The 26,677-nt window shown below is 32.1% G+C and overlaps 2 protein-coding genes across 6 annotated transcripts in view; one reads left to right on the top strand and one right to left on the bottom strand.

Annotated features, from left to right (window-relative positions):
- LOC149575583 (uncharacterized) overlaps positions 1-4,176 on the bottom strand; it is a 48,805-nt gene extending 44,629 nt beyond the window's left edge. For both annotated transcript variants that reach the window (XR_016360183.1, XM_089815342.1), the window contains exon 1: positions 3,706-4,176. The gene's annotated coding sequence lies outside the window, so the exon portion shown is untranslated. The remainder of the gene's footprint in view (positions 1-3,705) is intronic.
- LOC149575582 (endoglucanase 1-like) overlaps positions 1-23,529 on the top strand; it is a 42,690-nt gene extending 19,161 nt beyond the window's left edge. For 2 of the 4 annotated variants that reach the window (XM_089815344.1, XM_089815346.1), the window contains exons 4-6: positions 2,870-2,958; positions 5,758-5,851; positions 23,348-23,529. In XM_089815344.1, the coding sequence (XP_089671470.1) occupies positions 2,870-2,958; positions 5,758-5,851; positions 23,348-23,368 (204 nt within the window). In that variant the 3' untranslated portion in view covers positions 23,369-23,529. Of the gene's footprint in view, positions 1-2,869; positions 2,959-3,429; positions 3,695-5,757; positions 5,896-23,347 lie in introns of those variants that run through there. The other 2 variants (XR_016360185.1, XM_089815343.1) reach the window with 2 other exon arrangements.
- The last annotated feature ends 3,148 nt before the right edge of the window (positions 23,530-26,677 follow it).

Raw genomic sequence — 26,677 nt, 5'->3', positions numbered from 1 at the left:
GCAGGATTGCAAGTGAACCCAAGATGCTCCTAAATCATTTGTAACACAGACTTTTGAAAGTCTATTTTATTATTTTATAAACAACTTCAATGATATTTTCAAAACTAGTGGTTGTATGTCCCATTTTTCAGCAAAGAAGGCTGCCAATTTATTTGAATATATAGAAATTCCAACCATGCTAGCCTGACCCAAATTGACCCTCATGGCAGCACCAGTGTTGAACTTATCATACACAAAAGATTTGTGCAAGCCCTATCCAACTGATTTATCTTTAAAGGCTAAAATACACTAATTGTTGAAGTCTTGGGTTGCAGAGAGAGTAATTCAAATAGATGCTCCCAATTTGGAGTGATAATTTAAGGTAGATAAATGGTATCCTTGATAGATTTAGGCATATAAATTTTGACCTTCCAAAAATAACCGATATCCTTGCTATTTTGCTTCTCTCATTCCAAGCATTCCATAGCATAAGGGTGATGCCAAACTACATACGAGTGGTTTTGACCCTTATGCAAATGCCTTAAACATTATTTAATCACCAATTTAAAACATTGAATGCTGATCAATGGAAGATTAAACACTTAGGTTAAAAACTGACATAAGGAGACAACCCATGGGCATTGGAAAAACAAGTGGATAATTGTGTCCTCATTGGCCAACCTCAATGCACATCAAAATTGGCCATAAAAGTCATGTTTCATGAGCCTATCTCTAGTTAAGACTCTTCATTTGACATTATGAATACAAAGAAACTCATCTTGGGCCATAATGTAGGCTGCTATATTAGTTCAAAAATTTCCTTCAACATATGCCAAGTATTCCCTGCTTAGAGTAGCATAGGTTGAAGATATTATATATTCACTTGTAGGGCCATTTCTCCAAGCTAAGGCGTAAGACACTGGGAACGTAGATAGAAGAATGTCCCTAGAGGATTTGATTTATGTGAGGTTGGTGTGCTTCCCTATGTGGGCCATTTGTTTCAGAAAGGAAATCCAACACTGCCCTATCTCTTAGGGAACTTATTTATATTATAAAAAGTTGAAACAATTCATATTGATTGCTCAACATATATTCAGTTGATCTTGGAGGAAGTGTGAGTACACTGTAAAGTCATATATTTCATGGTAATAAATACTTGATACACAGATGAATATAAGTTGAGTTTCTTAACTAGAAGCTTCAATAACTCCTATGTGATTAATCGTGACTACAGATTCACATTTTTGTGCTCCCTTTAAAAAAAATTCTTTACACATTTTTTATGAACTATAGGCTCAATGATATACATGCTAAAGATTGGAAAAATGAAGGGCTAGTTTTTAGTAGCAACAAAAATCATATTGCATTTAAATTTTCTATTGATGAATCCATCTTCAAAATTGAAAGTGTTTCAAGCAAATAAGCAAGAAAGTGGATAAACACATAGGCAAATGGTCATAGTTTACATGCCTATTAGTATGGCTTAATATCACTTGAGAAAAGGAAAGGAAAGTTTGTTTTATAGTCCACGACACCAGCCATAGGTGTATGGGTTAATATATGGTGACAATGTATGGGACTACCTCGTACTCCTTGTGGGAGGTATCTAATTGCACTACAAACAAGGCATGCATACCCTTACTCCCAGTGGGATTTGAACTTGTGACCTCTCTTTCGAGTGATACAAGTTGATGTTGGCATTCTTCATTACATGTCATTTATCTATTAGTATGGTTGCAAAATGATGTTTGTGTTATATGGGCTACAATTGATTAATTCACATGTCCTAAAAAGCTTGGGGGAGTTTTATCTTTGAGTCTTGATGGCCCAAAATTAGTCTATAAACCAAATAGGCTTTGAAGGATATGAAATCCCAAGAAGCTTTTAATGTCCTTCAAAATTTTAAACTTTGCCTCTCTTTTGGATGCATGTACAAGCAAATATAGAGGCACCTAGGGAGGAGTCTGGAAAGTGAGGCAATTGCAACCTTCGTTTCAATTAGAAGGGATACTTTTGTTGAAGATAAAAAGATTATGCTTCAAAATGCAACTTTGTTTTTAATGGCTCTCTGAAAAGTTAGAGAATTGTTCATTGAAGCTACAAACCAATATGTACTGCTCAAAACTTCATTCAGTGAAGAGAGATTTTTTTTTCTTGATGTGATAACTAGAACTTAATAGACAACAAACATTTCAGAATGTGTACATTGTGGTTGTAAGGAAAGATCACCTGTAGGCTGTGAATGTGGATGAGATTGGAATTTTGGAGATGGAATTGTAGAAACCATTAGGAAAGATCTAGATGGAAATGGACATTATGAAGGAAAGTTATTGCAAAAAGATTAAAGCGAAAGGGAATTGATAGGATTAGTCATCATGCTTTTTCCCTTCTGTATGTGGGCTTCTCTTCTTGTGTTGAATCCTCTTAAATGTGTATTGCCTATTCCTTTGTGAATAGACTAAAAGGTCTATACATGTTAAGGAAAACCAGCCTATTAGAATATTATAATGTATCTTCAATGGACATCTTAGTGTTTTGTTTATTAGGTAGTTTTGATTTCCTCTTTAGTTCACGATTATTTCTTTTAGAGACATCGTTTTTGTAAATCTATATAAGGATTTTTTATCTCCTCTACTTAATACAACTATGACATCATCGATTTACCAGAACGCAACCATCTATTAGTCTGTAAACAATTTGCAAAAATAAGAAGAAAGTTGAATTATTTGCCTCCTTTTCTAAACATTGATCTGTATTATGTCATGTTTACAAACAAAAAGATGATGTTGTATGACTATAATCATAGTTTAACCATTTATTTGGTTGTGCATCTTTCACTTTATTTCCATTTATTCAAGTTTTTAAAATGGCTGAAATGATTGTGTTGCAGGATGATGAGGCAAATGGATGTGAAGGAGAGGAAAGTGAATGCGATTACTCATACTTCACATTCCTTGAATTTTTGCATAATAAAGTGATGTGAGTACTGCATTGCTTTCTTTTGGTACCATATTTGGATGGAGTAGTTATCTCTTTGAATGGGTCTATAGTTTGTTAAATATTAGTACATCTGATGTGCATTTGTTGTATTTGAGAGCAACATAATATTTTCATTTGATTTGAGTAAAATTAAGCTCCATTGTGATCTGATTTTTTTTAGTAGTTATTTAGGTCCTAAAAATGCTATATGAGGTCATCTCATAGAAAAGACAAAAAATTTTAGCTTTGGGATAGTTGCATTGGAAGTTGTGAGTAGTATGTTCAACATGGATCCTACACTACCCATCAGTACACTATATATCTAGGACTGGGTGTGGTATCCTTCTACTTCAAATTTGTTAAGTATGAGGTTTTTTCAAAAGATAAATTTTGTTTTTTCGTAAATCTCCATGAAGTGGTTTGCGACAAATTATTATGACAAATAGTTTACATGAAATTTATGCAATGCAGGTGTTTGAATTTCTTAGTGAAGGCAAGCTTTTGGATCTTGTGGATCCAAACTTAGGAGATAATTATTGTGTAGAAGAAGTTTTGAGAGTTATTCAAGTGGCCCTTTTGTGCACTCAAGGAATGAGTTATGTCTGGACATCAATGAGCTTGGCACTTTCATTGCTATTATGGGAGGCTTCCATTGAGGATATATGCAGAACAAGCTTTGAAGATTCTGTACATGTAGTTTTACTACACTGATCAAGTATAATTGTCTTTTAGACTACTAGCACTTACTTTGGGATTGTCTCCTTCGTGGCGGGACTGTTGCTTGCAAAGCTTGCTGTAAGATCCAATGTCGTGATCCAGTTGATCCAGTGTCGTCAACACTATAGAAGTTTGATAATGTTCTCCAATGCTCTGATCCAGTGATCTAGTGTCGTCTCCTGCCCTAGCCGTGATTCAGCTGTTCGTGGTCGTACATGAGGCTTTTCTTCTTCCATTGTTGTGAGCTTAGCTTTGTGTTAGGGCCAGTGCCGGGTGTTGTGGAGCCAGGGCCATGCTTTGTTTGCAAGGCCAGTCCACTCTCCTTGCCATGAGCTACGACTATCAGAGCCGTGAACTGTGCCTATGTGACCTTGGGCCAATCCACTCTCACTCACTCTCCTGACGTGAGTTGCGACTGTCGGAGCCTGCCTGTCTTGCCTTAACACACGGGTTGGCGGAGAAGGCAACGTTTGTTTGTTTGCATGTGAACAGTTTGATAGAATGTTTGACTGGTGAATTGTGCCTTTGTGCCTTTGTTATAAGGGTTAAGTCTCGCAAATTTTATTTATTTTGTTTTGCTGGTGCCTAGCATTTTGGCACTGGCTTGTGTCCTGAGTGGTTTACCTCGAATTTGATAAGCCATTCTAAACATCATCCAACCAGGCTTTTCTTTTGTTTTTTGCTTTTGTGTCTACGAGTTGCTTGCAAACCGCTTGACAAAATGTTAAGACTTTTGTTCGGACCCAATCATATTCTAGCAGCTACTTGATCGCATGACAATAGTTGAGACTGATAGTGCAGCCCTGAAAGGCATTGCTATTGCGGCATCCTCGCTCTCTCTTAAGCTTTGTAATCAGCTGAAAGAGGTTGAATGTGAGAATCAAACACTTTGTGGTACAGTGCAGTCCTGACGCAAGATGGTTAATGATTTGAAACTGTACGCGGACAACTCTCTCACAAGTATACGGACAGATTTGAAGGACCAACTTGACTATTGCCTACAACAAAACCTGATCACCGACCTCAATAAAATTCAAGAAACACTTGAGCACACAACGCAAATGATGGATATACCATGATTTGAAGTTGAAACAAGAGGAACTCGATAAAAAACAATTCTCCCTACAGACTGAAACAGAACAACAACTGAAATCATGTGCATCTATTTGCAACAACCCCATTTCTTCTTCCCCTCCTCCTGCTACTCTCTCTGGCATTGAGAGGCTAGTCCAGACTAAGATAGCAGATGAAAGGGTCAGGCGTGCCCGTGAGCTAAACTTGAGGGTTTGCGGTCTCCCTCTTCCTTGCCCTGAGCCTCTTGCAATAGGCTACTCCTTCCTTAAAGACCAATTGGATATCATTGACATCTCACTTAATTGTGCTTGGGTTGGACATGACAATACTCTCTTTATCCGGTTCCTTTCACTTGCTGACCACCTTTAGGCGCTTAGGACAAAGAGGAAACTCTTCTCTCTCCCCATTAAGATTTATCTTGATGACAATCTCACTAGATCGTAGGTGGTAGAACTTAAGGAGGCTCAGGCTCTTGTTGTGGCTACCAGACAAGAGGGTAAATGTGTAGTGATCAAAAACCTTAAGGCTGTGATTTGTGACACTTTCTTTGCAGGTTGGGAGTCGAGATCGAAGTAGGTCCTAAAAAGGCTACTGACATTTCCTAGGTGGCAGCATCTTTGCCTCTCTCTCTCTCTCTCTCTCTCTCTCTCTCTCTCTCTCTCTCTCTCTATGAGCTTGGAAAATTGTTAGCCCTTCTCGGATTTTATATTTTCTGATAGTAAATCTTATCTTTTATTTCCACTTTCTAAATGTTTCTATATCCTCTATATTTCTAATTCAAATTATTCTATTATCTAAATTTGCAATTCAAACTATAGTTTCTGTTTTCTACCTCCACATTTGAAGGATTTTGTTTACCCTTTGTTTATAAGAACAAACTATTCTTCAAAGAAGAAAGCTCAAATTTTAGATAGTTGATTCGAATTAGGTCATTAATGTTTTCATTTTCTCATAATGTTGTTTGTTATTCTCAAATTGATCTCAATTTTGTAACATTATTCTCTGCAGATTTATCTTTGAAATGTGGTCATTTTTCTCCTATTTGTATATGTTGACATTGTTGAGGTATAATGATTTCCACATTGGAAAGAAGAAATCAAAGGTATTCATATCTTCTTAATTCTATGTTGATTTCTTTTAAAATCCTAGACGTATTTATATCTCATTTAATAATTATTTTAATTGATAAAGAAGGTTCTTTGAAGAAAATATAGGAAAATTGTACTATACTAATTGACAGTTTTAGTTATAATTTGAAATCTAAAACATCCAATATAGGTTTTGAAAATGAAAATGATTTTGCTAAGCTACTTATCAAAAGTTTTGCTAAAATATTGTAAAGAAAAATGAAAGTAAATGAAGAACAAAATAAAGCAATGCGTAAAATGGAAAATCTACTTTATAACAAAAGTCATATTGTTAATTGAAAAATTTATACAACTTGCAATGAGGACACCTTATTGACAAGTTGTCAATGTTGAATAGAGGAAGATGGCATTATTTTTCATAGACCTATATTTAATAAAAAAAATCTTTAATTTTTTTATCAGTCAATTATAAATTTAAAAATGAATTTATTTGAACACTAATTTATGTTTCATCTAAAAATTAAAAGAATACAACTTAACTTAATATAGAATTGAAAAAAAGAAAGAATAATAAGTAATGTTTTGATAAGTGATGTTTCTTAAATATTATTGATCTAATATAGATAGATTTTATTGAAATCTAGATTTTAGTTTTTAAAATTATTTTAAAATCATTGATAACTTCTTTAAAAAAATTAAAATCCGTTAATAAAATGATTTTATAGTTAAAATATAGAAATATTCTATTATGATCAAGATTTTAATTTAGAAATAATAAGAAAAATATTTAAAAAAAATCTACATAGATATTTTAGTTAAAATTTAGAAAAAAATTGTTGAAGTAAAAAAATAAAGTTTTAAAAATTAATTTTAGAAAGGTGATGACTCATTTTAATTCCTTTTAAAAATAGAATTAAGTTTAATATATAGAATATTTTTTACTTCATCTTAAAAAATACAAATACAAAAATACAAAATATGAAAAAAGGGGTCGAGTGCAAAAAATGAACATATATAATTTGTGTATTGAATTTGTATTGATTTCCTATTGATTTCCTAGATCTCGCTCCTTAAATCAATACGTGAGTTATTTTAAAAAAATAAAGAACAAATTTGTATGGTAATAAATAATATATAGGGAAGCTTATATTGTACAACAATGTTAATTTTTCATTGTCTATCTTAGGAGACCTTTCAAGAACAAAAAGTATTCATTTAGGGTGCAATCTTGCCCTCATTTATGGTCTCACAATCATGCACTCAACAAGACTTGATCTTTGGCGAACTCGTCCATAACCATTTAACTTCACCAACAAACCAAGACCCATTCATATTTTTTGTACTATTATCTATGAAGGTCATCCACAATATCTTTTTAACTATTCAATATGGGAGCATGAGCTAATGAATGAACCTCTTTGGCTAAGAGAAAAGGACTAAGGGGTATTCATTCTACCAAATTTGCTCGGGGCATAAACCCTACCTCATCCCTTTTAATGATATCAGGGCCTTAAACTCGACAAGACTTTATCTTTGGCGAGCTCTTTAAGAACCTTTCAACTTACACTAGCAGACCAAGGGCCTATTGATATTTTTAGTACTTTTATTCTTCCTCATCTTATATATTTATCTTATCCTATCTTCCTTTCCTTTTATTTCTATTTTTAATTTAACATCTTTAAATTATGATGACACTTCAAATAAAGAATAAATTTGAGTAGTCCTTTCAAATTAATCGCACTTAATAACATGAAATAATTTGATTTTCTGTCAAATATTTTTTTACTATATATGTTAAGTCAACAAGCGGGGAATAAATAGGCTTTTTTCTTAAAAGAAATTGTGTACAACCAAAGTTAATGTCATTGTAAGAAGTCATTATGTTTACAACCAAATATATGTCATTGTATGAAGTCACCAAGCTTAATGAGTGTTGTCATAAGAGCTCTCTTTCTCTTTGATTTTGTTTAAAAAAATATATAACTTTTTTTTAGTAGGAACGATATACATGCTCAATTATTAACTAAATCTATTTTAAATCAAAAACCTATCAGAGTACCCTTCCACCACCTTTAGGTGAAAGTGCTGGTAATAGTTATGTTCTTCCCTAGAATGTAAATTTGATTCAAAAATTTGTGGAGAAATTTCACAAATAGATTATTTGGAATTGAATGTTGCAGAGAGGTACTAATAAAAAAGGAGCAGTCAGGTACTTGAAAAATCTTCACTTAAAGATATTGTGCTCTTATATTTATGACACCCATGTGGCCAATACATAGCACCCAACAGCTACAAGGCAACTTATATACACTTGTAGTGAGTGTTAAATACTCAAATTCTTTTATATTTTCCTTGAATAGTGGTGTGTATATGTTGCATGGTAGATGGTGACTACATATCAAATCAAAGAAAAAGCTATTAGTCTGGTCCAATCACAGGAAAGATTGAAGGCGAGATCTAATTTTTGTCAAAGTATTCTGCAAAAATGTCATTATAAGTGTTATCAACACCTCATGGGTTTATCTTTTCTCTAGTATAACTATACAAATATAGATACATGCTACAACCCATGTAGCACCCTAGATATTATCCATATTACACGTTGCTTCAATCAATCAATGAATCCATCCATGAAAATGGATATATAATGCAATCAACTTCAAGATCTTAAACCATTAGGTTTTAAGGATATGGAAAACAAGCCCATCTACAAGGAAGATGTTGTGCAAATGTAGAGAGTCAAGAGAGAGGCGGTGGGGGAGACACATAAGGGTAGCGTTGTTGCTTGCATGCAGTCCACCACCGACATCAATGATGGTAGGGGTGTCTATGAATCTCGTGAGACCAAATGAAGTTGTCTATCACTATGTTTCTTTGTGAATGGACAACTTAACCATCACACAATAAGGCTTGATTTCTAAGCTAAAAGTGCCAAATAGTCAAAATTGAATTTTTTTTCAAGCTTAATTTTTCCCTTATGTGTGATATTTAAGGGTGGTGCTATGTGAAAATACCTTATATAAAAATGTTGCAAGAAGTTGGTAGAAATTCGATTAGATGTTTTTTGCATCATAAAGTCGTTTGACTTTTATAAGTTATGTTTTTGATATATAGGGAGAGGGAGAGACACAAAGATAAAGAGAAATGAGGGAGATAGTGAGGGAGGAAGAGAAACTAAGAGAAAAAGCTTCTTGTGTGAGTGAGTGAGTGAGAGAGAAGTGGAAAGACAAAAATATAATGAAATATATGAATACATAAATAGAAAAGTAGAGATATCGACAGATAGAAGTGGAGAAAAATAGAGGGACATAGAGAGGTAAAGAGAAGAGAGAAAGAATGTGTATGGGAAAATAGAGAGAGAGCGAGAGGGTGGGGCATATTTGAATTATTTTGAAATAAATGAATTTTAACTATAAAATATTCTGTTAATACAACACATAAATAAAAAACCCTCTACATTTCCATGTACATGTACTCTATAGAAAACCATCTTTGTGAGAAAAACATCAAGAGCAACACAAACATCTAGGAAAGCCATGACAAATATGTTTCAATCTATCAATTTTGATATTATATACATGAAATCCCCAAAAATATTTAAATTCATTAATGGAGTGTGGGTTTTCCATACTTTTCAATATATTATGACTATGGGCATATCCCTTGCACCTCATTTTAGTGTAAGTCCTAGTGAATTTTAATTTTTATTTCAAGTATAATAGAGGTAGTCTTCTACATATAATTATTGTTGTATCATATAAGTAATATTATCTTTGCATGAATATGTACAAGAAGGTGAACATAAATATCATTGGCTTTGAATGAGCCTACACACATAAGAAATAAAACGAATATAATTATTATTACAAACATTATACTATTTCATATGATCACAAAGACAACAATATGAATAGAAGAATATAAGTAATAGAAATGAAGTAATATTCTCATTGAATGAGAATACAAAAACAATAATAGAAAGGGAGTAAGAAAGAAAAAAAATACATTTATTATTACATGAACATTATATTACTATGAATGTCCTTAAATAAAAAATAAGAAAGAAACATTGAAGAGTATAACAATAATAAGCAATAGAAGAAATAGAACATAAGTAGGAAAATAAATACGTAATAAAAGTAGTGGAACATAAGTAGAAATATTAATATAATACATAAATAAGAAATAAAACAACACATGAACATGGGTAGAATATTCATAAAGTAATATTTTCTTTGAATGAGAGTGCACAAGAATTAAATTGAAGATAAGTAAGAAAGAAAATAAAGACAATAATTATTATATTGCTATGAGTGTTCATAAATAGTATATAAGTAAGAAACATTGAAGAAGAGTAGGATATAAGTAATAGAAATAATAGAACATAAGCAGGAAACTAATTAATTGATAAAAGTAGTAGAATATAAGTAGAAATATAAATATAACAATACATAAATAAGAAATAACACAAATATAAGGAAATGGGTAGAATTTAAGTAAATTTAACTATGTTAATGTATATATATGAGCAGTAAAAGTTTTTGATAACGGGAAAGTAGTTTTTGAAGGGGTCTTGTAACTAGTTACAACAAGATTGCATGTGATATATCATTGAAACCTTACCTTGACCAAACAACAAAAACATACAATATGATAGATAAAAGTCAACAACAAGATAAACTGAACCAAAAACCCATCAAGGAGAAAACAAGAAAACAAAAACAAAAAGAGGCACACAGGCCCACAATGGACACTAATTAAATGTTTTAGCGACTCAGTTGCTTCGAACTCAAGTTGGTGCATGTTATTAGTGGACATCTTCATCTCCATACATTTTCTATTCCTCCTTGCAAGTGTTCGCTCAAATTCTTTTGCTAGGGCTAGACATGGTATCACTTGGGCTATCTTTGTCACATTTAGTTATAAAAGTTTTAAGAAAATGGAAATAGTAATAAAAGGTTGACCCTACATTGAGAAATATACATTAATTCAATGCTTAATGTGTGTTATCTAATATCGACCATATTATATTTGACTTTTAATTTGTATAATATAGTGTATGATTGTTAAAACTTGTTCGAGTACAAATACTCTTTCCTAAAAAATATAAATTTTATTCAATAATTGTGAGAAATCTCATAAATAGGTGATTGGATTGAATCACACACCAGTGCAAATGAGGAAAATATGAAATAAAAAAGAATATCTGGATTAAATGACACATGGTTGTGAATGCAACATTACGAAGCCACAAAGAGGTACTAATAGAATGGACTAGATAGATTTTCAATAAATCTCCACAAAACGATACGTTGCTCTTATGCTTTATTATACCTAAAAGGCCCTTTCAAATAAACTCAAAGAAAAAGTATTTTTTTAGTTCATTTACAAGGAAGATTGCAAGTGAATTCTAAATTTTGGCAAAGCATCTAGAAAAACTTTCATTTTGAGTGTTACCTGTTAGAAAACTAAATTAATTATCAATTACCATTGTTGACAAATACCAAAATAGTTTCCACATTGATCATGTGCAACCACCCATAACCATCTTTAGCCTTTCATATTAACCTATGTTCACCTTTTCACCTACCGTCATGTAAATATTACATCTATCCCACATACAATGGATATTGCTAGATAAATTTGATTGACTTAAAATAGAACATCAATGCTAATATGTGTTTTTCTTCTCTGTGCCAAAGTTTTAACTTGGTATCAAAGGTGATGGTTGATCTTTTAAAGAGCTTGAGGTTTATCAATTGCTTGGATAGCCAAAATAATTAGGTAAAGGAGTGGTGAGCACCATCTTGAGAGTGATGAACATATCAATTTAGTTGTAGAGTAGTGTAAATGTAGTCGTCTACAAAGAATAGAAACCATGGTTGCTTGTGATTTGAAGGAAGACCATAAAAGTGTTGAGAGTCACAGAGAGCAAGGATAATTTGTAAGAGTGTTGATTTGGAGTGATGGTTGTCAAATCAAACGATCAATGGCATGCTATCATAATCCTTGCAACAATGTCTAATTTTAAAGCTACCAGCCATATTTTATTAAAGGAATTTGTACTCATACATTTTGAGATGGTAATCCCTAAACAAATGTAAGATATACACTATTGTTAGAGTAAATTGATATTTTCTCAATTTCACTCTTTACTTAAGTTTACTTATGTGAGTTTATTTATTTATTTAGGCAATATTTTGAGATATTTATGAGATATATATTTAATTCCTCTTAGGAATTAAACCCATATCTTCATTTCTCACACGACTCCTACCTTTGGTAGGTGCCTAACTTTGGTAGGTGGATTTGACCCTATGCCACATACTTTGGTATGTGAGTTTTGCCTATATAAACAAGATAACTCTTATGTATTAGCAAATAGGAAATATTGATGCTATTATGCCTTGAGCATTTACATCTCATATTGTTATTGTATTGTTATTCTGACAATTTCATTTCCTCTTTATTAATCTATGTTTTCATTAGATTTTGGTTATATTTGTTTTATACAAATTATAACATGGTATCAAAGCAATTTTGAAAGAGTAGATTATTCTTATTAGAGGTCTTTAAAATCTTGTATTGCTCTTCTCTTGCGTTTCTATACAAACTGGTGAATCAAAAAGGATTTAAGAAGACCCAATAATCCCTCTTTGACATACGTGTGTTTTTTTTAAATTTGTTGATTGCAACACTCTAGTGGATTCATAGAGCCATTTTGACTATTCCATTGCATCTAGAAGGCTCAAGAAAGTCAAAATCGACTTTTCTTTCATTCAAATTGGAGTTCATTTGCATCAGTTACAAACACATGCTTGTAGCTCAAATCTGGAGGAGGGCATGCAAAACAAAGCATATTCAAGCAAAATAGACCTCACCATTGTGTCGAGAAGGCTTGAGAAAGTCAAAATTGACCTTTCTTTCATCCAAATTTGAGTTATTTTGCATCAATTGCAAATATATGTCGCAGAACCACGTGAAGTAAAATTTGATGTCCATATGGCCATCTCTGTGAGTTATTTTTTCTCTGCTGTGACATCCACTAGCTCATCAATTTTAATCACGCAGGTTTCTGTATTACCCTTCTTCAATTGAATTTTTAATTTGGTAGTCTTACTTTGAATGGTCATATCTTGGTCATCCAAACTCCAAATTGGATGCAATTTTATTTTTTTGATTTGGGGTAGAATTCTCCAAATAATGTAATGGTGGTGTTAGTTTTGATTTTTGGATGCATATATTAATCTGAAATTGTAGGTTTTCATGACTGTAGCTATATAATCCTACATTTTGCAACTTCTAGAGCATCATATGGGCTCATACAAACACATTTTACAGTACCATTTTTTTTGAAAGTGCATGATTTTTTGAGAAGAATCCAGATATGCTATAAAAAGGTAGTCTTATTTGGATGAAATGTATACTTTTAAGCTTTGGCTAAAATTGGCACTTGTACTAGTTTGGATTCTTAGAAATCCATTATCCTAATTGTATAAGTCTACATGAATTCATATTGTAAGTTGTAAGTCCATTTTGGTCCATGTCTTGTAAAAGTGACAATTGTACATGCACTAAATTATAAAGTGCCAAAATCATATATTCTGCGGGCTGATCTCTGAACTAGTGAAATTGGGGGTGTGATCTTGTGTTGATCTGTTTTGAATTTACTGGTTGTAATAATACAAATGGGGAAATCACAAATTGAACTCCTAACTCCATATAATTATGAAACATGGAAAAAATTTGTATGGAATTATCTAAGGGAAAAAAGTTGTATAGGATATGGAAATGAAACTATTCCTGCACTTGCACCTAGTGATGCTATTTCTCTCCGAACATGGGAGATCAATCATAAAAAAGCTCTTGGTAACATTTTTTCACTAGTCTCTTTTGATTTACAATTTAATCTTAAATCATTGAAGACTCCTAAAGAGGCTTGGGACACTCTTGAAACCTTGTTTGGTAAAACTGAAAAGATTAAGGATTATCAAATTGATAACAATCTAATGAATATTGATCCAAAGAGTTTCAACAACATCCAAGACTACATCTCCAAGGTTAAACAACTAAGAACACAAATAAAGGATTGCAAGATAATTAAGGAAGATATATAGTTGATTTTCAATGTGCTACTCAAGCTTGGTCCTGAATATTATGTATTTGTTTTTACCTTTCATACTGGGAGCTGCATATGTTGACCCTACTTTTTATTCATTTTCAAATCTTCTAATCCAAGAGGAAGCAAAGCTAATTCAAATGGGTATCATCAAGACATCCAAGTCACAAGCATTAATTGCTAATGAGCCTAAGGTACAGAAAGAAATAGGGAATCCCGAACAAAAACAAAAGAATAAACATAACAAGTCACAGAGAAAATTTGAATCTTCTTCCTCAAATAAGGAATCATTTAAAAAGGAAAAGCCTACTTGTGCATATTGTGAGAAAAAAGGACATGAAGAACATCATTTCTACAAGAAGGACACTGATGAACTTAAGAATATTCTTAAGAAAAATCAAATAAATCTGCCTTCAAGAATGACTACTTCCTCTTTTTCTCATTCCAATATTGCTAAAGGAAAAGATAACAAGGGAAAAGGTCAAGCCTTAATTGCTACTTCAAGTCATGATTTAGGAAGATGGCCTCTAGATTCATGAGCTTCTCATCATATGGCATCTTCATAGTCTCTTTTTTCTTCATTTGAGCCTTGTAATGCACCACCTATTTTGATGGGCAATCATACTTACATGAATGTGATTGGGAAATGAACAATTGATAAGGGGAAGGGAACCTTCAAAGATGTGTTGTGTGTACCCCATCTTACTCACAATCTCCTTTCCATATATCAACTCACTAATGGGCTAACAAGAAGGATTGTGGAATTAAACCTCAAATATGTGCTTATCAGAGATTTAGAGAGCTAAGAGATCATTGCTACAGGAGTGGTTGATCATGGATCTCAAATATATTACTTTGTAGAGTTTTCTTTTGATGATGATATTGATTTTTCAGCATATTTTGATCAAACTTATAGTGTTGATTCACATATTGAGGAGAAATTTGACTACTTGAACTTGGGTATCCTTTCATGTGATCCAAAAGAGCCATCCATTACTTCTCCTATTGATATTGCACCTACGGTTGTCCCTGATGATGAGATTCAGTGCCATAAGATACTCCTTGTCTTCCATCTACAGCTTCTTGGGATTGCTACTTGATAGAAAATTCAAGTTTGTTTGTGGAATCCTACATTGTAGATTCAAGAGACATCATCAATGATATATATCTTCTCTTTGATGATGAGGATCCTTCTTCAATTATTGTGAGGGAACACTTTGACTCTCACACTCATACTCCACATGATCAATCTTTTGAGGTTGAAGTGATTGTGGATCCTTATGTACAATAGCTACAGGAGGTCTCTATATCTTCAGAGGAGACAATTGAGTCTTTAGTATCTGATCTACTTTCATTCTCACTAGATCTTGAATTTTTGTATTCAATAGAGTGGTTTAGTGCACCTGTCTTGGAAGGGCCAACCTTTCGTATCAACATGGGGACATTTGAGCAGTTTTCAAAGATTCCACATTTTTTGAGGTTTATTCCTATAGGTTGGGGAGATGTTTCTCATACACCTCTGGTCTGGTTTCTCCCTAAAAGGAGGAACGTGGTTTAATTTTCATGGAGCAGTTTCTGCATCTAGCTCAGAGCATCAATCATTGGTGTACATTCTCGATTAAGGGGGGCCTACTTGGTCTCTCTTCCTTGTTTCCTTCCTACGAAGAGATACTTTATAGTATATACATGACGTATGTCATACTGGGGAGTCTTGATTACTCCATCCATCCATGCATCTTGTATTTCCATCTCTTTTTTTGGGGGAGGGTTTTTCCCATGAGCTTTTCCCTCTTTCTCCACTTTATGAGAGATTGGATGGTTTATGCACATTGTACATGGGTACATAACATGGCCCAGTAGCCGAGACCCATCTTGCATTTCATGTAGCTTTGTAAGCTTAAGTTTGTCTCCCTAAGTTGCACTTAAGGGGGGGGTGTTAGAGTAAATTGATATTTTCTCAATTTCATTCTTTACTTAAGTTTACTTATGTGAGTTTATTTATTTATTTAAGCAATATTGTGAGACATTTATGATACATATATTTAATTCCTCTTAGGAATTAAACACGTCTTCATTTCTCACATGTCTGGACTACCTTTGGTAGGTGCCCTACTTTGTTAGGTGACTTTTGCCTATATAAACAAACAAACTCTTATGTATTAGAAATTAAGAAATATTGATGCTATTATACCTTTGAGCATTTACATATGATATTGTTATTGTATTGTTATTCTAGCAATTTTATTTCCTCTTTATTAATCTGTCTTTCATTAGATTCTGGTTATATTTGTTTTATACAAATTCTAACAACTATCATAAAGGATATTATTAAGAAAATGCAAAAGGATAGTGCGAAGTTGGATTATGTCATAGTTGTCAACATGGTGCATGCATATACACTTTGAAATTCTGAAACAAGAAGGAGAAAGTCTAGAGTGATCATGGTTTCCCCATTGTGATGGGTTGTGGTCATCAGAATCATGTACGTGTGAGGTTTGCAATGATCCAAAACCATTTGTTGAGAATTTTGTGGTGATCTTGAAGCCACTTGTGTGTGAGGTGTTTGGTCCAACAAAATCACTTGAGCACAATGTTTATGTTGAGCTTGAAACCACTTGAATATGGTAGCAATTAGGGATAAGTTGTAAAACTCAAAGTCATCATGAACAGCAAAAAAAATATGAATTTTTGATAAGTGATGTAAATAGATAGCTAACATGATTATAAGTGACAACCCATCTTTTTAAAATAATTAAAGAATATCAAAAACATTTTGATAATTAGAAATTTACAAGGAAATGTTAAAAAAGTAAATTAATTATCAACTGCACGACCATTATCGATGCAGACCAAAAAATTTCCACATTGATCATTTGCCACCTGCAGCTATCTTTTGTTGTTCATATTAACTAATGTTCACTATTTCACCTCCTTGTGATAAATATTGCAACTATATCTCTACACTGAATGTGTATTGCCTGTAAATTCAACATCTACATGAGCATGTTGTAGTTTACGTAGTAACCCTAGCATCTACCATTGTCCATATTACATGTTGCTTCGATCAAGCAATCAATCAATCTACACTTAAAGTGAATAAAGCAACCTTCAATGTGAATTCACTAGGTCTTGAATGGAGGGCTTAAACATCTCACACTAAGGCTTGATTCCTAGACTAAAAGTGTTAAATAGTAAAAGTTAACTTTTAATTTGCAAACTTAATTTCTTCCTATTATGTATGTGATTTTTAAGGGTGCCTCAATTCACTATAGAGATTACAAAGAATACAACTATTCAACATACCCATTGACTACTAGTGCTCCTACTAGAGAATGTCAATTCAATTCAACATTCATGAGAAGAATCTCATCCCAATCTCAAGGCATTTCACCTAGTAAAGGAAAAGAAAGGGGAGCAAGGACACTCGATGCCACACAGTTTTGAATTCAAAAATATACGTCGCAACGAGGTACTAATATAAAAGGAAGAGGCAGGTATTTGAAAAATCTTCACTAAAGATAATCTACTCTTATGTTTATGACACCCACATGGCTGATACATATCAACTCAAAGAAAAAACTATTAGTCTGGTCCAAACAAAGGAAAAATGATATAGTTGTCAACACATCTAGGGTTTGCCTCCTTACTTCTCGTTTCTAATTTCCTTACCAGTTTCATGGGCAAATTCCTAGTCAATTATAATTATAATATTTGTAATGAAGCCCAAAAACTCACAAACAATACTAGTTTCTAGAACCCAAATGTGGATAGCCATTTATCCAAAGCAAGACTAGAACTTTATAGTGAATTTATAAGGGTTTCCAAATTGAAAATTAGGGATCTAAAGTATGTCTTAGGAGTACTATTTAAAGGAATTTCTATGTATGTTATTGATTTTAATAATATATTTATTATTTTTGTGATAATTCAATTGGGATACAACCTGAATCCAAAATTAGAGTAACATTAAGTCTAATAGACAATAAAATAATTTTGCAAGAAGTGAATTCAACCAACACACACTAAACTAAAAAAACTACACACAATATAACTAGGAAACAAAAAGCAACACACAAGGCGAGCTAACAAGGCATTACATAGAGGGAATGGAAATCCCTTTCCAATCCTTGCTAGACTTCTTAATCTTGTCTAAGGAGGAGTTACTCTTGGGAGGAAGACCCATAAAAGCATCAACAAAAGTCTTTCCATAACCTTTGAGTGTCACTTGGAGGCTTTCCTCCCATTTCTTGTGCTTATCATTCTCATCATCTAGCTGTACATGTAAAGTGTTTAGGGAAAGAGAGTTTTTTTCCATTATCATCTTCCTATGAGCAACTAGGTTCTGAACTTTCTTGTTAAGTTGATATTGGTTGGCCTTCATATTTTCTCAAGAACTGACCATCTTGATCTTCTCTTCCTTAGTCAGAATTTGGACATTGATATCTTTAATTTGTTCCTCTATTACATACTAATAAAAAATAAGCTCCACAAAAAATGATGTTTATGAAAAGCATACTACTATTGTAAGAAGAATCTCAATGATGTTTATGATAAATCAATTCAACTTTTGTGAGAAGAATCTCATTCCAATCTCAACACATTTTCCCAAGCCCACATTTAGATAATGTAGAATCCAATAGAGATTATTAATTTCCCTTTAGACATTACATACTAATAAAAAATAAGTAAAAAATGATGTTTGTGATAAGCATACTACTTTTGTAAGAAGAATCTCAATGATGTTTACGATAAATCAATTCAACTTTTGTGAGAAGAATCTCATTCCAATCTCAATGCATTCCACCTACCCCATGACACACGATTTTTAAGAATAAAGTCTACTAATATAGAAGGAGCAGGCAGGCACTTGAAAAATCTTCAACAAAAGTTATTCTACTCTTAACTTTTATCACATCCACATGGCCCATACATATCAACTCAAAGCAAAAGTGTTTATTCGGTCCAAAGGAAAGACTGGAGCAATACGGTGTACTAATAGAGAAGGAGCAGGCAGGCACTTGAAAAATCTTCACTGAAAGTTATTCTACTCTTAACTTTTATCACACCCACATGGCCCATATATATCAACTCAAAGCAAAAGTGTTTGTTCAGTCCAATCACAAGGAAGACTGAAAGATATTCTGCTATTAACTTCCATGATAAGTCCTCTCCTTTCCTTTCCTTACCATTTCATGCAACAAGTGACACGTTGCTTTACCATTACCGCTCCTCTCCTTTCCTTACCACTTGATCCAATCCATGAATCATCTTAGGGTTTAGCCACTCTATATAACGCCTCAGCCTTTCAATCTGAATTACACAGAGATACAGATAACTGAAAACGCCAAAGATGAGTAAGGGGGGTCCCGTACGCTACGGAGACGTGTTTAAAGCAAGCAAAGATATGGCGAATAAGCCAATCACTCCCTCCGCTGCATCAAAAATGCAGAGGGCAGAATCAAAGGCAGTTGGGCAGACGCAGAAAGACGCCGTTGCCGCCCGCATGCAGTCCGCCGCCAGCAAGGGTGGAGGCAAAGGCAAATGAAATTATCTTGGTGTATATGGTCTAGAGGTGTGTTGGGGTCAATAATAAATGTTGCTCGTGGCAAACCTTGTTGAGTTGTAGTTCAGTTTAGGTGTCAGTTAGAGTTTTAGCTTGAATCAAGTTCTTATTAAGTCGATAGGCTTATATGTGTCAGCTCTAGATTTTATATATTTAGTAAATCTTATTTTTATTTCCACTTTCTAAATGTTTCTATATATCCTCTCTATTTCTAATTCAAATTATTCTATTATCTAAATTTCTAATTTAATTCTAACAAAATATAGAAAAATTGTACTATACTAATTGACAGTAGTAGCTATAATTTGAAATCTAAAACTTTCAATAGGTTTTGAAAATGAAAAGATTTTACTGAGCAGCTCATCAAAAGTTTTGCTAATAGATTATAAAGTGAATGAAGAACAAAATAAAGCAATGCTTAAAATAGAAAATCTACTTTATAACAAAAGTCATATTGTTATTGAAAAATTTATACAACTTGCACTAAGGAAACCTTATTGACAAGTTGTTGATGTTGAATAGAGGAAGAGGGCGTTGTTTTTCATAAATCTATATTTAATTAAAAAAATCTTCTTCTTTTTTTAAAAATATATTTATTATTATTTTTCTATTAGTCAATTATAAATTTAAAAATTTATTTATTTGAACACTAATTTATGTTTCATTTAAAAATTAAAAGAATACAACTTAACTTAATATAGAATTTGAAAAAAAAAGAATAATAGGCAATGTTTTGGTAAGTAATGTTTCTTAAATATTATTTGATAATATAGATAGATTTTATTGAGATCTAGATTTTAGTTTTTAAAATTATTTTAAAATCATTGAGAACATCTTTAAAAAAATTAAAATACATTAATAAAATAATTTTAGAGTTACAAAATAGAAATATTCTATTATGATCAAGATTTTAATTTTGAAATAATAAAAAAAATATTTTGAAAAAAATTCGCATAGATTTTAGTTAAAATTTTGAATTTTTTTGTTAAAATAATAAATGAAGTTTTAAAAATTAATTTTAGAAAGGTGATGACTCATTTTAAGTCCTTTTTAAAATATAATTAATTTTAATACGTATAATATTTTTACTTCATCTTAAAAAATACCAATACACAAACATGAAATATGAAAAAAGAGGTCGAGTATGCAAAAAATGAACCTATATGATTTGTATTCATTTCCTAGATCTCGCTTCTTAAATCAATACATGAGTTATTCTAAAAAATCAAGAACAAATTTGTATGGTAATAAGTAATATATAGGGAAGCTTATATTCTACAGCTATAGGTCTCTATATTTTATATCTCCTCAACAAAGCTTGTTAATTTACAACCATGCTATTGACCACACATACAAATCTATAGAAAAATGGATAAGTAAATAGATGCAATGTTCATTTTTCATTGTCTATCTGAGGAGACCTTGCAAGAACAAAAATAATTTATCTAGGGCACAATCTTGGGCTCATTTATGGTCTCACAGTCATGCACTCAACAAGACTTGATCTTTGGTGGACTCCTCCATAACCATTAACTTCACAAACCAAGAACCATTGATATTTTTTGTACTTTTATCGATGGAGGTCATCCACAAAATATTTTTAACTATCCAATATGGGAGCATGAGCCAACGAATGAACCTCTTAGGCTAAGAGAAAAGGAGTCGTAAGGGGTATTCATTCTACCAAATTTACTCAGGGCACAAACTCTACCTCATCCCTTTTAATGATATCTGGGCCTTAAACTCAACAAGACTTGATCTTTGGCAGGCTCTTTAGGAACCTTTCAACTTCACCAGCAGACCAAGGGCCCATTGATATTTTTAGTACTTTTATTCTTCCTTTTAATTTATTTCTAATTTTATTTTAACATTTTTAAATTATGATGACACTTGAGTGGTCCTTTCAAATTCATCGCACTTAATAGCATCAAATAATTTTATTTTTTGTCAAATATTCTTTATTCTATATGTGAAGTCAACAAGCGAGGAATAACGAAGCATTTTTTAAAAAAGAAATTATCTACAACCAAAGTTAATGTCATTGCAAGAAGTCATTATGTTTACAACCGAATATATGTCATTGTAAGAAGACACTAAGCTTAATGAGTGTTGTCATAAGAGCTCCCTTTCTCTTTGATTTTATGTAAAAAAATATGTAACTTTTTTTTTACCAAGAGCGATATACATGATCAATTATTAACTAAATCTATATAAAATTGACGATGACGAGTTTTAAAATCAATTATTAAAGCTTTGTATGCTCAAGAATATATTAAAATTATTAAATAGCCATTTCAACTTTCTTATCAATTAACCCATAATGCATTAAAACAGTATCCCAACAAAGCATTCACTTAGGCTTTAATCCAACTAAGAAATGGCCTTGTTTATATTATAGTAATTGGAAGAGGATAATACAAATAATTGGATTCCATGAGGATCCTAAACCACCCTAGCTTACTATCCAATTCAATTATCTAGATAAAATACTAAAATTCTACAAGAATAATGTAATCATTGAATATAAACATTTGAAACTTAAGATCACAAATAATTATAAAATTCATATTAGACAAAAATTGTATGTGTGCATTCTTTACAAGATAGTAATAGAGGATGGTTTGCAATATTACTTTATCAAACAATTAGTTCGTGCGATGAATTTATAAGGGCTTCCAAAATGAAAATTAGGGATCTAAAGTATGTCTTAGGAGTACTATTTAAAGGAATTTCTAGATGTATGTCATTGATTTTAATAATATATTTATTGTTTTTATGACAATTCAATCGAGATAGGGCTTGAATCCAAATTTAGAGTAACATTAAGTCTAATAGACATAATAAAATAATTTCACAAGAAGTGAATTCAACCAACACACACTAAACTAAAAAACTACAAGCAATATAACCAAGAAACAAAAAGAAACACACAAGGCTAACTAGTAAGGCATTACACAGAGGGAATGAAAACCCCTTTCCAATCCTTGTTAAACTTCTTCATCTTGAATAAAAAGATGTTACTCTTGGGAGGAAGACACATAAAAGTATCAATAGAAGTCTTTACATAACCTTTGAGTGTCACTTGGAGGCTTTCCTCCTATTTCTTGTGCTTATCATCCTCATCACCTAGCTTTGCATGTAAAGTGTTTAGGGAAAGAGTGTTTTTTTTTCATTATCATCTTCCTATAAGCGACCAAATTTTGAACTTTCTTGTTAAGTTGATATTGGTTGGCCTTCATATGTGTCGGAGAATTGACCATCTTGATCTTCTCTTCCTTAGTTAGAATTTGGGTCTTGATAGCTTTAATTTGTTCCTCCATTATCTACATATTATTGAGCTACAATAGATTTATTATTAATATGAGAAAGATTTTCTATTTAATTAGGTTAAATGAATCTATATCAAGTAATGTATTGTGGATATTTTGGTTAAAATGGGGCAATGTTTAAGAGATAAGAACCACACAAATTTTAGAGAAGCATATACTCGTGATATTAGTATTAAAATAAATATAACATATTCAACAAACTATATTACAAGAGTTGACAAATTTTTTTATCTATAATAATCACTCTAGTAAGATGGGTAAATGCAAGAAGTTGGGTCTCACTTTTGGGCAAAAAGTGGAAGTGTTTTTTTCTGTTTTTGAAATTTCTTGTCAATTGATGTCAAAATTTGAGGCATTTAGAAATTTAATATAAAAAAATCAGAAATAAAAATTGTAGTGATCGAAATCTATTTTTTGAATTTATTTTTATACTCATATGATAGATTTTTTTTCTAGGTATGGATATTTAAAACCCACTTTCTCAAAATGTGTGTTTCAGGACCATACCACACTCGTGTAGGGACACCATAATTTAACACAAAGAAATGATTTTCTGTAAATTCTTTTAAATGAAGTTACCTAACACATCAAAGATTGACAAAATTATTTTTCCTTAATTTGTTATTGAATAATTTTTTTATTACCAATTTCTAAATGGCTATAAAGGTAAATTTTAGAACCTGTCATGTACAAACACCATACTTTTGTACTTACTTTTATTTATACCTTTATTTGTACCTTATATGCATATTACTATCTCTATGTATATCAATATTTGAATTTGGGTGCATTAAGATTTGTCATGTCGGTTATATGATCTTATGGTCTTGAAGGGTTGCATGTTATTACTCTCAATATTTTTTAAAATCTCTGTCCATGTCCATTACATTTTTTATTTAATTATTTTGTCATTTTATAATACAAAAATATTGTATTGATATGATATTTTATTTTCAAGAAATTTATTGCATGGTAAGTTATTTTGTCTCAAATTTATGAGTATTGATTTGTAGAAACATCTTTTTATAATTGATGTATGAATTCAATAGAAATTATATCTTCTATATTTTTAGGTGGTGAGAGTTAACCATAAATCTTATGAATGTATTTCTAAATATTCAATCAATTTAACTTTAAATTTTGATTATGGTTTTTAAATCTAAGTTAAGAAAAAAAACTACATGATTTCCAATCATTCAATTATGAAATGCCATCCTATATTATCTATTATTGTAAATGAAATTATTAACATGGTCGAAATTTCCATGATTTTTATGATGTGCATGAATTAGCTTAAGAATTATTTTTTTCTTTTTTCTTTTTTTTGACTAAAAATGATCTTTTATGTGATGACTAATCAAATATATAATTGATCAAGGGCCCACAAAGAGCCCACCAGGGATCAAGTCTTGCTGAGTGCAAGGCTCTGCCATCATAAGGGATGAGGCTAGGATCGTGCCCCAGGTGATTTTGATGGTGTGGATGCCCCTCAGTCATTAACTCTAAGCCGAAGAGGTTTGAGACATGAGTGGGCCTGTATCAGGTCCCTAAAAAGTCTATGTGGTGGTCTTCACTAGTTGGTAGCTTGTAGGCTTCGTGCCTAGCTAGGTTGCCTTGCATGTTTGAACCCTCCATCATTATATATATATATATATATATATATATATATATATATATATATATATATATATATATATATATATATATATATATATATATATATATATATATATATATATATATATATATATATATAATTGATGATGACAAGTTTTAAAATCAATGGGTTTGGGGTCATGTCAAGTGCCTTGAATGGGTCTTTGCATGGATCTGGCTATTTTCCTGCTGTTTTGCTTCTGTCTCTCTATTCTAGCCTATTTATGACAACTTTCTTTGTGAAACTAAGGACTTTGACTTTCTGGGTCAAGGATGACCTTTTAGGTCAAAGATGACCTCAACCCTAACCTAGGGTAGGGTCAACCTCATCCTTGATCCCACATCCATTTTTGAATTTTTAGAGGTTTTGGGATATCAGGCTTTGGAAAGTTTCCTTTTCTTGCCTCTAGGTCAGTTGTTTCAGGTTTCATAATGGTAAACTCTTCAATTACATTTAATCTAGGTCTCTTCCTAGGGGTTAAGGTTAATTGGGATTTAATGCTCCCGTGTCAGCCTTCTCTAGGTGGTAGTGCCCTAGATCTCTATATAAGGAAGCATTCTTCCCTCATTTTGATATCTACACTCTATCCATTATTTATGAGCAAAACTATGATCTGATTTCTATGAACTAGGAGATATTCTTTTTGAAGTGCATTTATTATTCTATAAAATGAAGATCTACTAGCATTCAAGTGTTCAAGGAACTAATTCATTAAGGAGATCCATTGTTAGCTATTAAAGGATTCAATCTCTATGAAGCCCCCTTGTTGAAGATTTCTTCATCCACATTCATTCAAGCCTTCGTCTATGCAAAGATATATACAAGATTGGTGTTGAAAATCTAATGTCATTGATTTGAGATATCCTACATACATTTCTACATTCATTTGGAGCTTTCGTACTTGTAGATTCAAGGATCTAAATCTTCCACAAAGATTTCAGTATAAGCAAGGTGAATAGTTCCATTTACTTTGTTTATACATATTGCAATTTCATTTCAATTTCAAGGTTAATTCCAAACTGGGGTTTGACTAAGGGAAACCCCCCATCCAAACAAACAAACCATTTTTCTTACAGATACATGTGTGGAACAATGGATTGAAGAGCGTATTAGGATACCCATTTCGTCAAACTTGTGGGATTCACGAACAAAATTTTTGTCAGAGTAGTGTAGGTCAAAGTCGATTTTCTGGGGTACAATTGTGCCCCAAGATAAGATTGTGCCCCGCTATCAAGGTCAAGGTTGACCTCCCTTCAAAATGACAAAATTTTTCTAGGTTTTCTCTATCTTGACATTTCCAGTCCGTAATAGGTTGCAGAGATCCTGAAAATTATAGATAGACACCAAAAATCAACATTTTCTAGATTTATCCTATTTCAAGGTAAGTATTTCTCTTTTATCTATTTTAAGATTTAAGCACATACTTCTCAAATAGGAAGACCATAGGATCTACTTCTTTCTCCCTATTCTCCATTGCTCTATCCATTTGTACATTGGTCACTTTCTTGTGGTTAAATCAATTTGAATAATTTCTATTAGAAATTAGGGTCGAGGATAGGATCCATTTTCTTTCTATTCATTTTGGTGAACTTGACATGCTTACCCTCTCTTCTTTTGTGGAATTAGATGCCCTATTGTGATTTGTGGTGTTATATTTCATTTCATATTTTTTAGGTCTTTTCTTGCATTAAGATTAGATTTCATTTATGCTCTTGCATTTTAATTCAAAAGTACAAAAGAATAATTGCAATATTTATTTCAAAATACAAAAATATTTATGCTTTATGTGTTTTTAGTTTAGCTCATTTACATTGCATTGGTTTATGAGCTTTATTACTTCCAGTCCTACTTCTAATCTTAGGGTTAGATGTAGTCATAGAATTATGGGTACCTTTGAGCCTAAGTCTTCTTCTCATTTCTTTAGGATTCTAGATGAGACCTTGATTCTTCCTAATTCTAATCCTCTTATGGAGAAAAACTCTTCTCAGTCATCTCATGATGAGGATGACGCTTTAAGAGTTCCTCCTGAACAAGTCCAAAAACTTTCAAATGAACTTGATAAAATGGATAATTGGCTTCTTCAAGACAACCATAATCAAGATTCTATTCAAGTTATTGAGGCTCTTAAGAAAAACCTTCGTAATAGTGACCAAGGTGTTAATCTCTTGTGTG

This window comes from Cupressus sempervirens, chromosome 2 (assembly GCF_028749045.1).
Source record: "Cupressus sempervirens isolate cs-2001-9-10 chromosome 2, ASM2874904v1, whole genome shotgun sequence".
Lineage (NCBI taxonomy): Eukaryota > Viridiplantae > Streptophyta > Pinopsida > Cupressales > Cupressaceae > Cupressus > Cupressus sempervirens.
The sequence above is the reverse complement of the archived record's forward strand: the minus strand, read 5'-3'. Positions and strand labels throughout refer to the sequence as shown.